The sequence below is a fragment of the Scatophagus argus genome, chromosome 13 (genome assembly GCF_020382885.2).
Source record: "Scatophagus argus isolate fScaArg1 chromosome 13, fScaArg1.pri, whole genome shotgun sequence".
NCBI classification, from domain to species: domain Eukaryota; kingdom Metazoa; phylum Chordata; class Actinopteri; family Scatophagidae; genus Scatophagus; species Scatophagus argus.
Window position 1 is genome coordinate 4,358,755 of NC_058505.1, and position 17,310 is coordinate 4,376,064.

The 17,310-nt window shown below is 42.4% G+C and overlaps 2 protein-coding genes across 2 annotated transcripts; one reads left to right on the forward strand and one right to left on the reverse strand.

The window, feature by feature from the left end:
• Positions 1 to 845: 845 nt before the first annotated feature.
• On the reverse strand, positions 846 to 5,894 carry pex19 (peroxisomal biogenesis factor 19). The gene is made up of 8 exons (XM_046409273.1): positions 5,742 to 5,894; positions 4,539 to 4,627; positions 3,755 to 3,917; positions 3,581 to 3,666; positions 3,316 to 3,489; positions 3,062 to 3,232; positions 2,891 to 2,935; positions 846 to 2,414 (listed from the first exon to the last, which is right to left on the reverse strand). The coding sequence occupies exons 1-8, from the start codon at positions 5,803 to 5,805 to the stop codon at positions 2,328 to 2,330; spliced, it is 879 nt and encodes a 292-aa protein (XP_046265229.1). The 5' UTR covers positions 5,806 to 5,894; the 3' UTR covers positions 846 to 2,327.
• Positions 5,895 to 7,502: 1,608 nt separating this feature from the next.
• Positions 7,503 to 13,969, forward strand: myadmb (myeloid associated differentiation marker b). Its single transcript, XM_046409297.1, has 2 exons — positions 7,503 to 7,661; positions 11,321 to 13,969. The coding sequence occupies exon 2, from the start codon at positions 11,443 to 11,445 to the stop codon at positions 12,322 to 12,324; it is 882 nt and encodes a 293-aa protein (XP_046265253.1). The 5' UTR covers positions 7,503 to 7,661; positions 11,321 to 11,442; the 3' UTR covers positions 12,325 to 13,969.
• Positions 13,970 to 17,310: the final 3,341 nt, after the last annotated feature.

Sequence of the window (17,310 nt, forward strand, 5' to 3'; positions counted from 1 at the left end):
AGATACAACATATAGATCAGAACTGATACGAGTCCGTCATTTGAACGTCAAGAGATCTGCAAGTGCTCAGAAAAAAACAGAAACTTGAACATCTACACTACAAAAAGAAAGGGAAAGAAATCTTAATTGAAGGTCAACTCAACAAAATGTGAAATGCGAGAAATCTCGAAAAAAGATAATAATCAGATCTTGAGTTAAGATTTAAAAATACTTTGATCTGCACTTGATAATAAAACATAATAAATATGACATTGGTTATCAAAAGTATTAAGAATTCAACAGAATCTTACACATTAGAAATGTATTACTGGATGATGACTATTGGATGATGTAGTTGGTTGGGGTGGAAGAAATTTGAACCACCCGTAGTTCAAATAACCCACATATAAAGCTTATTTATTATCGCTACCTTCTACACGTGTATAATGTAAATGTTTTTTTACTCTGTACGCATGTATTTTGAACATACATGTTGTTCATTGCACTCTGCTTTGGTCTCTATGCTTTTATGCTTGATGATGCCAGTTTTATATTCTGGACTTACAGAAACCCAATCTTATTTTAACTGTACTTACTTACAGTTGAAACGACCGATATGAAAACTTATACACTACTGGTTAGTTGGATTTCAAGCGATGCATCTTATATTTCAAGATGATTGTAGTTTTCAATTGTAAAATCTTTATCTGCAGTGAAACTAGCTGCTATTGTTGACTAATAAATACATAAAATATAATAAAAATTAAAAAAAACTCAAGTGCAAGTATCTAAAAGTAGCACAGCACCTGAATAAATGCACTTAGTGTATATCACTCACTAATGTAAAAGCAGTAACGACATCACACTGCAGTATATTGTGACTTTATTATACACCATATTTACAAAACAAATCAAAACAGTGTCAAATAACAGGTTGCATTTTATTTTATTTTTTTTTAAATCAGTGCTCCGGGCGCGTTTGCATCGGCCCTGAGAGTTGAATAGATGACACCCCCTCCCCCTGATGAAAACCACAGGTCTCTCAGCTGTACGGCTGACTGAATCCTTTCACATCACCCCTTTACTGTCCGGTTATTGATGAGCTGATGGTCGTGTGGTTTCTAGACCTCTCTCTACGGGCACCGCACTAAAACATTTGTCCACTGGCAACAGCAGCCGGTGAAAAGCGGCCTCTGGAACGAACCAATCACCCGGGGCCGAAATGTGCAAACATCAGGCCGTTGATGTGTTACTCATGAATTATAAGCGTGTTTCTCTCCTCCTATGACATGTGATGTTTAGTACTCTGCCTTTCACTTTTTCTGGAAAGGCCATGATGTACTTTTAATGGAGGGTATTGGATTTAAGTACACGTTATCGCTCGCACAAGTGTTTTTCTCTCTGAGAAAACCACATTAAAAACAATGGGAATCACAAGGGAAGCACTTTGCACAGTAACTTTACACTATAATGATCACCGTAAACCACAGCAAAGGCATCCGGGAATCAACATCTCAATCACTTCAAATCAACACCTGAGAACGGGGGACAACACTTGGGGGAGTTAGCACTATTAATTTAGATGGCTGAATTACAGTAGGTGTTGGGAACGTCTCATGAAGTGTTAAATCCTTGGTAGTTTTATTTTTTTTAATTCTTTAAGTTATTAAATGTACAGTAGTCCAGTTTCTTTACATGTTAATGGGCAATTAACTCGTTCACTTAAATCCTGTGCAGCCTGCACAGAAACAGATGTGTGGGGTTAGTCAAGTACCAAGAATCACAACTAACTTAACCTGTAAACTTGGGGTGATAATGCAAATTCACACCATTAAAACTATCATCTTAAGTGCTTAGCTGAAAGGCTGCAACATCTTTACCGTATGATGAGACATAAAACTAGTAACTTAAAATTCATCTTGCAAAGGCACTGTTTATACCCGTGAAGCGGTTTGACTGATTTCACCATGAGGCTAAACAGCACTGTAAAAACAAAAATGAGAGCGGCAGTGGTGTTTTCTTTTAAAGGAATGCTGTCAAACCGTGAAGGAGCTACGGCAACCGCTGACAAACTAACGCAGAGATGGTAAAATGTTCTCAGTTGTGCACTCGGTGATTTTCGACAGAAGAGAGTGTGTTTTGTGTGTGTTGTTCCTGTTGGTTTTCGTGCCTCCTCCTGTTGTTCCTGCTTCCACACACCTTCTACCCGACGGAGAACAGTGTTGACGGTCTGGTCGCGCTGCTGCCTGACCTTCACTTCACACTCCTTCACTGCCTGCCTGTCGCTGATGCATCCAGAGTGACCCCCTCTGGCTCCGGTGCTTCTGATGGGTCACACTGTCACCTCATCACATGATGGAGCACTGCTCTGGCGCCCCGCTTCCCAGGCCTCCAGGGAGATTGAGGGACTCCATGTCAATGTTAAAGCCCGGAGGCTGGAGGGAAGGAAGAAACAGGAAGATGTGTTGTCATGTATAAGCTGGGGTTGGACGAAATGACAATATGCAGTACACAGAGACACACAATAGTGTCAGACATTTTCCCGTATCATTTATACATTTGTGGCAAACATTCACTACATATTTGAGTGTACTGAGTAATGAAGGACAATATCTGAATTAATAAGAAAGGTTTATGGTAATATTGGATTCTTGAAAAACACTTAAGGGTAAGAACGCTTCCTGGGCTCAGACTGAGTCTGTCTGAGGTGCTCTTTGGACAGGGACGCATGTGGACATAAAAATCACTACAAAACTCCTTTTGACTGCCTGAAGGCTGGATGTCATTCAGGCTAAACTACATAATGAAAAACTAATACAGAGTAAATTTTCTTTGGCTGAAAACCCCAAACACACTTAGTGCAACTCACTCAGGTCATACACACACTGCACACATGCAATGGAAAACTTACCGCATCACCTGCCAGCTCTTTGGGTGGTTGGCCGAGGTCCTGCAGCTGTCAAGTAAAGCCATTATAATCTTTGATGAGTTTGTTTCTTAACAAGCCAAAGCGTATTCACATTAAAGCTCTACCATTCTTTAATCACAGCAGCACAGGTAGTTGAATGCAGGTTGCGTCTACCTTTTGCATGAGGTCCATGATGCTCTCGAACGTGCTTTCCTTATCTGCAGCCCCCTGCTCCTCCCTCTCGAAATGCCCACAGATCTCTCCCATGATTTTGGCCTGCTCCTCGTAGCGCTGGTAGTCCTCCGGGCTGAGGCTTGACTTGTTGGCGTCCAGCCACTCTGGGTACTGTGAGGGTTGGGTGACATTTATGAGTGACACCTCGTAGTGGAACAAGATACTAAGTGATGGCTTGTAAAACAGATGCAAACCTTAACAGTGATGTCTTTGAGAGACGGATAAAGCACTTCCTTAGAGAGAAGGTTCTGCATGATGGACTGCATGATGGGCAGGATGTTTGCATCATCACCACCTCCTTCACCACCCTCATCCAATCCCAGGCCTTCTAAAGCCTTGACAAGGTCATCTCCAGCCAGTCCTGTGGACTGCAAGGGAACAGTACTGCTGCTGAACTGTTCTGTGTTTGCATCACTCTGAACAGTTTCATAAGAATTGTTCGAGTCTGATTTTACCCACTTGCAGGTTGTCTGCATTTTTAGCCAGGCCACGAAGGGTTTCTTTAAGGCAGGAGGTGAATTCTTGTTGGGAGGCGGTGTCAGTGCCTACACAGATTACACACATAACAGTCACAGCAAGCGGGGAAACATCTCAGATCGGTGAATAATGCAAATGCAGTAATGTACACCCTACCAACTTTGCCTGCAGCCTCTGAGAGTTTCTGGAAGTGCTGCAGTAATTCTGGCTCCTCCTGAGCCAACTCAGTCATGGCCTTCTCCCACTCCTCCTTGGCTTGGGCAGCCATGTCCCCCTCGAAGAGAGTCTCAAAGAGTTTGCAGTCTTCAAGCAGAGGCGGCTACACAGGTAAACAGAAAACATAAACATAAAACAGAAGACCTATTTCCTTTCTGGGGTTAAATAACCTCTTTGCCACACAACCTGAAAATGTATTGACTCTGCTAGACAATTCTCATTCAGCTTTGGTTGCTTGGCCAGTTTTTGGCCCAACAACTGAGGAAGTAGTTTTTGTGGACAGTGAACCTTGGGGCGTGGGGTCTGAACTTTGCAAGCCTTGCAGGTTACACAATCAACTCATAGCAAAAGCAAAGGTAAACAAGTTGTAAAACTAACAGTTCAACACAAAAACCTTCTATCTTCCAGAGTTGGAGACAGTGGAGACAGTCTCTTTTAACCAAAATGTATATATCTTAACTTGTAGACACACTTATATAAATCAAATTCCTCTGTAGAACTTAAATTATTTGATAATTATTTTATTTGCTGCGACTGCTTGAGTCATATTCATTCAAAATTCATGCCCAAGCAGCAACCAGATGACAAGTATAAATCAGCTAGAAGACAATATACACCAGCTGAAGTAAAGCAGAGGCAGTTTTATAGTCTGTGCACGTGTACTATAACAAGATGTGATGCGAATGCTGAAACTGAGCCACCACACAAACAGTAACAAACAGACCTTCTCTGCACCAGCGTTGGCTGAGGAGGAAGCAGCTGCGGGTTCAGGGGCTGGAGGGGCTGACGTCTTGTCAAAGTCATCCAGCGCACCTGTAAGTGAGCAACAACATTAGAACCACGTCGGTGGACTTAAGTTTGAAAAAAGAAATTTGACAACACAGATGTTAGAATTCGGCCACTGTCTACTTATTCAGATATCAGTTGCAGCCGCAGAATCCCATAAAATGGACATCAAATATCTTGTGAAGCACCTTACAAATGACTCCAATGTGTCCAAAAGCTCAGCAGTAACCCCCTCAGGTGTTGTACTTTAATCACTGCATAATGTGTCCTCTTTGGAGCAACGCAGCGAATGTTTTAGCTCTTTTAACTCTATCAAAGCTGTGAAAAAATGACATCTGTAAGATAACGAATTAGGACTTCTATTACCAGATCTGTAAGATAACGAATTAGGACTTCTATTACCAGTACCGTCTATTATCAGTAACTGCCACTCTTATGGTGGTTATACTGCGTTATAATGTCTCCCATTAGAAGGCAGCAGCACGTCACAATCAAAAATACAATAAAGTTGAATCAACGCCTTTCCACAGTTTTAACAAAACCTAAACGTTACGCACTTCACAAAAGGTCGGACAGTTTTAGCTGAGTTTACTTTTGTTTTTTTAAATCTGGCAACTGAACGCATGTCTTGTAGAGCCGTGCAGCATTTACAGTTGAACGATTACATGCAAGCAAACACAACTAACTACTAAACCAAAAAGAGTACACAACATCCAGGGAGGAAACGATGGCGACAGAGACGCCACAGTCACTGACAGTTCAGATGCCATGTTAAAATCACAAGGTTTTCACCAACTCAAACGCCAAATGTTCGATAAACAATTCGAGGTCAAACACACAACGTGTGAATAATGCTCGGTCGATCGACATTAGCAGTAAAGTCTTTCGTCACATCGCGCTTGCTAGCTAACGAGGCGTAATGACATCCTCTGTTTGATCGCTGTTGTTGTTTGATAAGCCCGGATGGACGATAACTTAACCCACTCGGTCGATATTTGGGATCCAAGCCGGAGGTCCCATCGAGCACTTAAGCTAGCGTTAACCTCTGGCACTGTAGAGGGGGTTACGTTTCTAACACCGGGGCAAACACTTCTGAATGAGCACGGGGTCGTTGCTAAAAAACCTTAAAGGCAACCCTTACTGTCCAATAATTCATCCAGTTCTGCATCGTGTCCAGAGGACGAATCTCCTGCTCCCGACGCCATGATGTTACCCTCTCCAGAGCAAACCGCTCCAAACACCCACCGAGCACGGCTCCGGAATTTGACGTTTAATGTTGCGAAAATGTCGCGGGAGTTAGTACGTCACGCCTACAGCCTGGATTTGAGATCTGGCGCCATCTGGTGGTAGAAATAAGAACGTCAGGGCAAGAACCAAATATGAACTGACCGCACTGGACTCTTCAAAACATTTACACAGCTGCTTGCTGCTTTAGATTTTGGTCTGAGGCTGAGCATTGGTGTTTAGGGTCAGTCTGGTAAATCTTATTATATGGCTAAATCTTAAAATCAACAATATTTCCTCCTTTGCTTTGTCTAATCTAAAATCTTCATTTTCACAATCTCTCAAAGGAAAAATCTGAGAGGGCAAATGCTGTGAACGTCAATGGCAGAAAGCATCCTTACCTCATATATGTGTTTTTCTTGGTGTTATCATATAATTACAAGCCAATTCCAACATTTTTGGTCATGTTTCTCTTTTTTGCAGGAGTCGAATGTATTTTTACTCAGATTCAAACTGCTAAACTTGAGTATTTCAAATTCTTAATACGTTATACTTCTACTCCATCACAGTACAGAAGGAAATGTTGTGCTTTTAACGCTGTATTAGCTAGTTACTTCTCATGATTTTCCATACAAATCATATATTTAAGATTATGACAGTACAAGCTCATTGTCCTGGAAACTGTTGCACACTTTTAGTAACACGTTCAACACAAGTCTTAGGCTTAGTTGTAATTTTAGTGGTTTATTTACTTTTATTATAGAATAGAATAGAATTAAGCCCATTCTTTCTGCAGACAAACACGCAGTGTGTCAGTCTACAGTCCTCCTATACATTTAAACAATGGAACGACATGTGGGCATTTAAAACAAATTAAAGTAATCTAGTGAAGAATGTGCATGTGATAGTAGATTTCCGTTTCTGTCTGCAGGAACGCGTTTTCTAACAGGAAACGCGTCGATTTCGTATCTCGGTAAACACAAACTGGTTGCCAGGGGTTACAGCTGCGTTTGCTCAGCAACGCATACAAATAATCAACGAGGGCGATGATTCAGGCTGTAAAGATGGCTAATATTTCGCTTTGTCGTGAGGCAAGAAAATAAAGATGACGACATTTTCATTAGTTACACTTGATGGGGTTTCCAGACTGAAATCACTCCACTCTTCTATTAAAATAACTCCATCTATTTTCTCTTCAATTTTGCAGTGAAAACACTCCTCTAGTTTTAGTTATTTAAACGTAGTTTACATTTCCATGAAGGATCCACCAGTTTTAAGACAATTCGCCAGATTTACTGAGTCGCAGTGAATTCATGGATTGCTGAATTAAAGTAAAACAGATTTCTTTTGGAGGGAGGGAAACTTGGCATACTTTTCTGTTTCCAAACACATAAAGAATATCAGTAACTTTTTAGTTTATTCTGTACTTTTACCTTCCGTAACAGGGATTAACACGAACCAACTATCCTCACATACAGGAGAGATATATTCATAAAAGAACACCACTTTAGCTAACAGATTTCTTACATTTCCAAACTTTTCAGGATGCAACCAGCTAATTAAAATTATTAAAAAATAAGGATGTAATTTTTAAAGAGGGTGAACTTCAGCTGCACTGCACTGGGTGTGAGCTGCAGGAGGAGGAGGAGGAGGAGGAGCAGGGGAGTCCAGGCAGATGTGAATAACGGTGCAGACATTTGATGCCTAATTTGGTTTGCTGGGCGGGGAGCTGCTCCTCCGAGGTGCTGCTTAGTCGAGTCTGGGAGCTGAGGACTTGCAATTTGCCTCTGGATGTCCCGGAGAACAGAGAGTATCCGCAGCCAAAAACCCAGACAAGGTAAGCGACTCTTACATAACACTGACTGACTTGATGCGGTGATTTCAGAGAGCGTTTTGTGGAGAGCAGATACTTCGAGCTTGCGCAAGGAAAACTCTTACAGCTGCAACTTGTTGCATCTTGCTTACCTGCATGTCTGATGGGGAGAATGTGATGACTGCTGGTTTTGTTTTTGGTGGAAGTTTTCACAGTTTTTAAAAAGAAAACGAGCTTTAATTTCGACACAAACGAGGCCACATTTCAAATGAGTTTGGGATTATTAAAAAGAAAAACACAGAGTTGAGAGCGGAGGGAAAACCTCTAAAGGATTAAAATGTATTGCTCCTTAGTGATTTTATGGCACACTTTATTATTTGCGCATTTTTGCACTTTTTCTTACACACCAAAGAAGACAACCAGTAACTGCCTGATGCTTTCAGAAGGAAAAAGTAAAAGATTCCCTTGTAGATTTTGTGCATATATTTCTGTGTTTGTGTTTAGTGTGTTAAGTGTGTGTGTGTGTGTGTGTGCGTACGTGCGCGCGCGCGGTGGGAGCAGGGTGCGGCAGGCGGCACACCCACCGTCACCGCCAATGAATGAACCTCTGCAGGAGCCCACCGCGCAGCTGTCAGGCCGACACACACTGTTTTAATGGGAACTTTTACTCTCTCCTTTCTGCGGCCTGATTTGTACTGAACACGCCGATTTAGATTCTCGCCAACAAGTCCCCCCATTGCTCTTCACCGAAGTGCAGAACTGTATCCAAGTTCCCTTCTTGGCTGAGTAGGTGTGGTGCGTCAGACTGGGCTGAAAGAAGGAAAAAAGCAAAAGAAAAAACGGCGAAGACCCTCGAAAAAGAAAGCAGTGAGTGTTTCAGCAGAGGGACGCTGATTCAGACTGTTCACCGGTCTGACAAGGAGGGCAGTGAGGGCGGAGGCTGAACATTGTGATTTTTTTATTTGGAAATAAGGTCAAATGTTAAGGTGTATTTTGCTTTTGAAAAAAGTCCGACATTAAGCTCTCTCTCTCTCTCTCTAACACACACACACACACACACACACACACACACACACTGGGATGGTTCCACAACAGAGCTGGTCTTGTGCTTTGCCCCATGGATCTCCTGTAAGTGGATTAGTGGTGAAATCAAGTTAGTGATGTTGTGTCATGACAACCAAACGAGCAGCACATGTGACCTCCCTGCCTGAGACAAACATTTGTTTCCTGAGCATCTCAGCCTTGTGTGTGTGTGTGTGTGTGTGTGTGTAGTACACACTCCACTGCTGTTTGTATGAAGAGAAACTGTGTACAGGAGCATGATGTCACATCCTGTTTGCTGTCCTGATGTGTGAACCTATTTTCAGCACCTCTTCCACTCAGGGGGGAAGTGTCCACCGTTTGTGTGATCCTGTCGTGTTTTCCATTCTGTGCTGTGAAAAGATTTTTTTTCCACACTGGTCTCTTGTTTCTTCTCTCTCTTTTTCACTCCATTCCTCTGCCATTTTCCTCTCCCGTTTCTTTCCTGACTCGATTCCATAAGCAGCAATGTAATGGCGGCAAGAGTGGCGGGATTTATTTTTTCCATTACGACCCTCGGCATACGTTTATTTTGAGTGGTTTACATGAAGCGTAATTGGTACCCTGACTTTAAAGCTGGAGTGGGAGCACTGAGCTGAGAGGGAGAAAAGAGGACAACTGATGGAAAAGGGAGGGAGTTGCCGCCAGATGAGACTGTGAGGAGGGAAGGAAGGAAAGAAAAAAAAAAGAGGAAAGCACTTGGCAAATATGACAAAGTTACCAGTTGTTCGGCAGAAGCTAGGCTGGAGCACATCTGGAACACATCAGTAAACTGGAAAATCTTACAAGAAATAAGGGAGAAGGAGGGGGGGAGAGAGAGGTGGAGTGGTGAAAGAGAGGGGCCCAGTGGTGACTCACCTCTCCGCTATTCCACTCCATCACTATGTTTAAACTATTGGTCCTCCGGTGGCGGAGGCGCAGGGCTTCCCCTGTGTTCCTCCTCCTTTCTTTTTTTTATTTTCACTCCCCTCCCTCTCGTCTACTCCCTCATGGCTTTAACTAAGTCATCCTGCTGGAGTTTCAGTGCTCTCTTCTTTTTCCATTTCTGTCTCTTTTTCTCTTTTGTATTCATACCTCGCCTCCAGTTCAGCTTTTGGCCCTTGCAAGCCCTGACTGTTTCATTGGTGTTTAATGGGACTAATGTAAACAGGTCCTTCCTCCTTGTTTATAACTGTGTACAGGGAACGGGGGAGTGCAGCGTTTGTGGAGCCGAGTGGGCGATGGGTGTCAGGAGGAAAGGGAGGGAGACAGCCAGTGTGGTCAGAGGGTTTCTACGCTGTGAAAATATGCACCCTATCTTGTTAAATGTCTTTCTTGTTTTTTATTCTGAATGCAGATTAGCTTCTTACCAGACTTCGCACGAGGCGGCAAAAAACTCACTCGTACTGAAGTTTGATTATCAGAAAGTGTTCAGAAACAAATGTCAGATGTCATCGGTATCAGTCCCTCAGGTTAGAAGTGCAAGAGTTTCTCGACTTAGTTGCCATCGCGCACCAGCGTTCACTAGAAATCCATTGTAGAGCAGGAAGAGGGTAATGACAGCATATCACAGCGTGATGCAGCTGCACAAGGTTGCGGTCTGACTAATTTGTATGATGAGTATGAGCTTAATGCGACCATCTTCATGTCTCTAGGGCTTGCTGAAAATGTGACATCATCAATCATGGCAGTCATGACACCTGGAGTTGAGTTTGGTGCCTTTTTGTCAGATCTTGGAGACCCAAAAAGTTAAATTTGAGGGTGAAGGTGGAGTGGACTGAGCAACAAACAAGGCTGAGTGTTATATCCTGATCAAAATCTGTCACTCTGAAGCAAAAAAAAAAGCAAACCTTCGCTAACCCCATCCCTGATAGGAACCTGATTGAGAAAACAGATTTTTCATGTTTCATTTTCCTTTAAAAAGAATTCAGAACTGAAGACCCAGCAGCAGCGTAGATGTTGTTGCTGGGAGTAGGAGTGAAACGAACGAAGAGCGCCGTGTTTAGAGCTCGCTGACAGACACCCTGAAGGGTTGCTGGAGGTTGCGGCGCCACGCCCGTCACCGAGGACATCAGTATGGAGGAATGTGAATCAGTCTGCACTCAGCACTGGAATGCTGTTGAGAAAGCAGCGTGAAGATTGATATGAGGAGCAAATTTATCAGAGAAGAACAGAAGGAGTGTTTACTGCATGACTTGACCAAATGTAAATGTGATGTGGCCACAGTGCAGTCATTATTTGTGGTTAGAAATTGTGTTTTCATGGTTTTCACTTGTTGGTTCAACCATTCATAGAAATACAATAACAGCATTGTGTGTTTCAGAAAAGGGTATGCAGGAGAGCATAGCCTGTTTAAGCAGAGCAGCAAACTGTTGCCCTCACGTGGCTGCATCTTGTACTTCATCTAGAGCTCTGAAATGACCTAAAACATCCATCCATCCATCCATTTTCTATACCGCTTATCCGTCAGGGACGCGGGGGAGCTGGAGCCTATTCCAGCTGACTACAGGCGAGAAGCGGGGTTCCACCTGGACTGGTCGCCAGTCAATCGCGGGGCCTGACATAAAACAATTTAACAAAACTCAGTCTTGTTTACTAATTGTTGATATCTTTTCTTTTTGCAGTTTTCTCTGCCTGCTCTGAGTTGCTGGTGTTTAAAATCTGAGGAAGTGACACCCGAAAGGACGAGACTCGTATCTCACAGGCATCTTTTCAGCTTCACTCATCACCGACTGCATCTCGCATCATGGCCATAGTCCTCCAATCCAGCCCCCTCCTATGGACACGGTTGGCAGCCCTGATCTTCTCCTGCGTGGCCTTCTCCGTGGCCGTACATGGTGGCAGACTCTACCACGGCACAGGAGACTGGTGCATCTTCTGCTGGGCCTTCAGTTTCGCTGGGACTCTGCTCGTCATCCTGGTGGAGCTGTTTGGCCTTCAGACCAGAGCCCCCGTTTCCTGGAAGAACTTCCCTATCACCTTCGCCTGCTACGCCGCCCTACTCTGCCTGTCCGCCTCCATCATCTTCCCCCTCTACTTCCTCAAGGGCACCACAGGCCCCAGTGAAGTCCGCAACTACCGCATTGTGTCAACTGTCTTCTCCTGCCTGGCCACCATTGCCTACATGAGCGAAGTGAGCATCAGCAAGGCTCGTCCGGGCGAGGTCGCCGGCTACATGGCCACAGCCCCTGGCCTGCTGAAAGTCTGCGAAACCTTTGTGGCATGCATCATTTTTGTCTTCATCAGCGACCCCGTGCTGTACAACCACCACGATGCACTCAAATACTGCATGTCCGTCTACTGCATCTGCTTCATCCTGTCGGCGGCAATCATCATGCTCTGTATCGGCGAGTGCACCGGCTGCCTCCCCTTCCCATTTGCCCGCTTCCTGTCTGCCTATGCCCTGCTGGCCGTGGTTCTATATCTGTCAGCAACCATCATCTGGCCCATCTTCAACTTTGACCCCAAGCATGGCGGAACGAAACAAAGGCCCTACAGTTGTGGCAGCACGCTGGGGCTTTGTGTTTGGGATAAGCTCATGGCAGTGGCTGTGCTCAGTGCTGTCAACTTCATCCTCTACCTGGCTGATCTGATCTACTCCACCCGCCTGGTGTTTGTCAGTGCCTGAGGGAAGAGAAAAGTAGGTTAGACCAGCAGTATACTCCAAGTAAAATTCAATTTGGCATGTTCTCAAAAGTTTTTGAACTACTGTCTGGCCTGTTTGTTTAATGGCAGCTTCTGGTTCATGATGGTATCAGACTGTAAAGTTAAACCACAACTGGTAGTTTATTGAAGTATTCTAATCTGGTGTGACTCCATTTGCTGAAAATTAAAAGATTTGATTTCACTATGGTTCTGGTAGAGCAAAATACAAAAAGTAAAAGTGTCCCAAAGTACTTTGCTGAACCAGTATGTACTGGAGATGTACTGATGTACTGGAGATAACATATTGGGGGCAGTGAGCATGGCCTTTTGAAGAAGATAAGTTCATCTTGCTAAGTTAATCCAACTAAAATCTTGTGTTGTAAGGCACAAATCTCACAGTTTTGCCTCTGCAAACCTGCCAAATTTGATTTTGTGTAAAGTATACTGCCAGTCAGAGGACTGCAGAGAGGGAAGAGGGAGAGGTTGAGGGCAATGGCTATGTTTACACGTACAACAATATTCCTTTAAATTACTGTGGCTTTCTGCTCATGTGTTGGATCAAATAAATGTCAAGCTTGGCTTCCAGTGATCTGGAAAGACTCCTGTCTTGACTATAAGAGACCTGAATGTGATTGCTGGAACATGCTGATTTTTTCAAAACAGTTTTAATGAGAGATTATTGCCAATTGCAGTATTCTGAATACAAGATTATTCCATGTACACAGAGTGAAATGAGTAAACTATGTACAGAGAATCTCCTGAACAAGAATCCAACAAGGATACAAGTTAACACCCAAAATACTATGTGCATGTAAACATAGTCTGTAATGACAGTGAAGAAAATGGTGGCTTATTGTTGTGTTATTGTTAATTTTTTGTATAACGTATGTATCAGTGCTCAGCCTTAAGTTTGTTTTCACTTTGATGTCAGGTATAAAAAGACTGCCAAGCAGTATTTTTGTTTTTAATAGCTGAAGGTAGAAAAAGAAATCAATATTAGCTTTAAGAAGCTAACTGATGGAGAAAACATTTGAATGCCGCACAATTGGTAATGCAAGACTTTAAAGAAGGTTTTTGTTTTTGATTTTATTAAATGAATTGACAGTTTCTTTCCCCAACAGAATGCAGAGCAACTGATCAGATTGTATCATTCGTCATCTTTATGCAACTCCGGTGTTTTAAGACTTGAAGTAGTGCAGCATAGCTTATGTGATGTTAAGATGAATGCTAGGCTAGCTTTTTGCTCCTGTTATATGTGCATCTGTATCTGCTAGCGACAGTCAATGTCAAGAATATATATGTGGAATGAACATATGCAAGATTGTGGATTTCAAAAACAAGAAAAGTATAGTGCACTTAGTATTTTTGATGTGTGTGTAAATTTCTGGCATCTCCAAATACAAATGCACCTAACACCAAACTCACACCACTAAATTCATTTATGTTGTTGATTGGGTCTATTGGTTTAGTACTGCTGCAATAAATATTCAGAGAAAGATACCAAAAAAGCTCCTTCTCTTTCCCTCCAGACCCTTTTATAATACTCTGTTTGTGTTTCTAGTGTGCATCACATCAGTGTTATAGGAAAACGTAATCCGGTGTTTTAATAAAACCACATGGTAAACAGATGTGTGTGTGTGTAGTTGTCTTATTTTGTGTTCTGCTTTGGTTTTCATTCTTTTCATATTTTAATCTCATTCAGCAGGTCAAAAATTTTAAAATTTGGTTCACAACCAAATGTTACCATTGATATTCCCACCACAACAATGCTAACATGCTAAACTAAGGTGGCAAATATTAGCCCTGCCTGAACTTCAGCATGTTAGTATTAACATGGTGGTGCTAGCAGCCTGACATTAGCATTTAGCTCAAAACACCACTGTACCTGAGTGCAGCCTCACAGTGCTGCTAGCATCACTGCAGTCTTTTCTTCAGTAAAATATGTCTCAAAATTCTGCAAAAAAAAAAAAAGTAGTTTAAACAGTATTTCATTGTATTAATTTGTATCTTAGACTGTAGACTGGTATGACTGATCAGCTTACAGGGGCAGCAAAACCTACAGGGTCTTGAAAGTATCTCAGGGCCCGAGAGCCTCAATTCTCAGGAGAACTGACTTCCAGTGGTCGGTGCCACTGAGGGGAAACACAGGAAATATTTCAGCCACCTGTAAATCTAAAGGAGATAGCAACGACACCCAGTTCTGACCCAATGTCATGAAGCTTATTTTGCTTGAGGAAGGGCTGTACCCTCTGGCACGGGATCATGGCGACTACAATAACAAGCGAGTTAGGCGTTACTGTACGTGGATCACCATGACTCTGCAAGTTATTTTCAAGTTTTGATAGCGCATATATTGCTAAACAAGTTTTTTTAAAGAGTCATAAAATCAAAGAAAGATGAAGAAAAAAAGAAACGATAAGAGATTTTAAAAATATATATCAAGCTCAGACAGAAGTTGTTGGACTCAGCTCAGTTTTTAATGAAGGCTTATCATAAGCATCCTGTGGGGAGGAGCCTTCCTACTCTCCTTGAGTAACTAAATTAATTCTTCCTACTCTTACCCATAAAAAGAACAAAGAGCGTAAGTCATCACCACTACAATAGCTTGATACAATCTCAAAGGAAAGAGGCCAAGGAAAGAGCTCAAACGCAGCTTCGTGTTTTCACTCTTTAAGCGGCTGTTCCCAACAAAGCCAAGTCACCTGTGTACCAACAAACACATTTGGGTGCCAGTGCAATGCTTAACTGAAAACATGCTGCTAATTAAAACAGACAGACAGATATGTTGAGTGGCTGGAAAGGCTCGGCATTCCTTCAGTGCCGAGGCTCATGTATTCTCATCCTCCCACAGAAACAGTTTGTTCTTCTGCTTGGCTTGAGCCTGGATCCACTTCTCTCTCCTAAAAATGAGAGTCTCACGGGCAAACAGCTGTGTAAGCAGTTTGTGAGTAAAAAGTAATGTCATTTTGTTGGGTTGTTTCTCAATATGTTCGTTTTATTTCAACACATTTGTGTTCTCTTACTCTGAATTGACCCTTGCTTGTGCTGCAATGTGGTGCCTCAAGTACAGGATCTTCTGTTATGCTCGAGTTTTAAAGGGGAACTTGACCGATTTGTACGTATAAAGGTCAGTTTAAGCATCATGGGAAGTACCGCTCAGTCTGTAGTCATGTGCAGGACTATTTCTTCGTTAGGTGCAGTGACTTCCTCTTGGTTAGTTGCCTGGCAACCTCATTGCAATGTAGGAAGGAAGTTACTGATCAGGTCAAAGAAACTCATAAATAATCCCCCATAACATCCCCTTCTTAAACAGATAGCACGTCCTTTTGTGAGCTCTAGAGGTGCTGGTAGACAGAACAAGGCTAACTGCTCCAGGTTCCATTCTTTTGCTAAGATAACAACAGGCGGCTCACTGTAGCTTCATACTAAGCATTCTGACATGAGTGTGGAATCAATCAGCTGATTGACAAGAATGCATACTTCCCAAATGTCAGCCTCTTAAGTGAGCCATCCAAATATGATAGAAGTGTAACAGTAAACAGCTGAAATGCCCCTGTGAACTTTAATGTTATGGATCACTGTGAGTTTTAGACACTCAAGCAGCACAGCTCAATAGCAACAGCACTGTTCTCTGTCCACCACTTTGGATCAAACTAAAATATTTATTGGATGGACTGCCATAATATATTGTGCAAGCATTCATGTCCCCCAGAGGATGAATCTGAACTTTGGTGATACTTCTGTAAAACTACTGCCATTCCATTCAGCTGCAGATGTTTGTTGAAGTGTTAGCTAACGGTCCAATGTTATCACGCTAACAAGTTAAATTAAGACAGTGAACATGGTTAACATTATACCTGCTTAACATCAGCATGTCAGCATTGCCACAGTGTTAGCATTTAACACAAAGCATCACTGTGCCAACGTAACAGAGCTGGTAGGCAGAAGAAGAATATTGCTAAATGTCATCTATTAATCCTTTGATCACCACAGCTACAACAACAACAAATTGTATTAACGTTCACAGCATTACCATTAGCGTTATTATTATTGGCAGTTAGCATATTAGTCACATTATGGGAGCAGTGTTAGTAGCAGTATTACAGTGGCTGCAACAGTATTAGTGTTATTATGGTAACACAGACTGTAGCCAACACTATAAGACCAACTGCTCTGTATCCCCACATACCTCAGTGATCCTATAATTAGTGTGTCTTTAGGGACTTTCCAGTGTCAGAGGCTTGGTTTAGACATAATGGTCCCTCTGTTATCACATAGGCTTTGTGTGAGCTAATGGAAGTATTTCCATTAAGGGTTTACTTGGCTTTGGTTTCATGAACCTGTTGGTGTCAGTCAGGCTGACTCAGAGAGCTACCTGTCTCAAGTTTGAGATTATACCTCCCCCTGGTGACACTTAGCAGACTTTTGATTAGAGAAGAAGATATTAGGATTTATCAGTAAAACAATTGCGTATCTTCCGGCTGGATAAAGTTCAGTATGTCTGCCTTCAAGCACAAATTTTTAAACAGTATTTCCTGGTACAAGTTCTGTGACCTATTAAAATACTTTAGTAGGTCATTCAGCAGCTTTAAGTTAGGGTGACCTTGCTTGTCTATTCAGTGGACTGGGAAATCATGCCATACAAATAATCACAAATAAAGCTTGTTTTCCGAAATGTCATTGAGAGACCATGAAAGACAGAATCTACCGTATGCGGCTGCTGATTGCGACAGAATTTACGAGACTTTGAGAGTGTGGTTAAATATTGAGCCACCACAGTCACACACATGTGACCAAACTTTGATGTGCTTAACGTTATGGACAAATAAATTCTCTCCAAGTATTTGTAAGTAAGACAAAGTCTGTGCCCATTAGTTAACATCAGGATTTGGGGTTTGTTCTGATTGACTGCCTTTTATGTTCAGATGCTCATTGATCTTATTTTTGTCTTTTCTACATTTTTATTTCT

Bases quoted from the DNA above. Each gene is read 5' to 3' on its own strand.
- pex19 (XM_046409273.1), bottom strand. From the start codon at position 5,805: ATGGCGTCGGGAGCAGGAGATTCGTCCTCTGGACACGATGCAGAACTG. The intron at 3,490-3,580 runs GTGGGTAAAATC...GTTCCCTTGCAG, and splicing joins AAAATGCAGACAACCTGCAA to TCCACAGGACTGGCTGGAGA. The intron at 2,415-2,890 runs GTAAGTTTTCCA...CCTTCCCTCCAG, and splicing joins AAGAGCTGGCAGGTGATGCG to CCTCCGGGCTTTAACATTGA.
- myadmb (XM_046409297.1), top strand. From the start codon at position 11,443: ATGGCCATAGTCCTCCAATCCAGCCCCCTCCTATGGACACGGTTGGCA.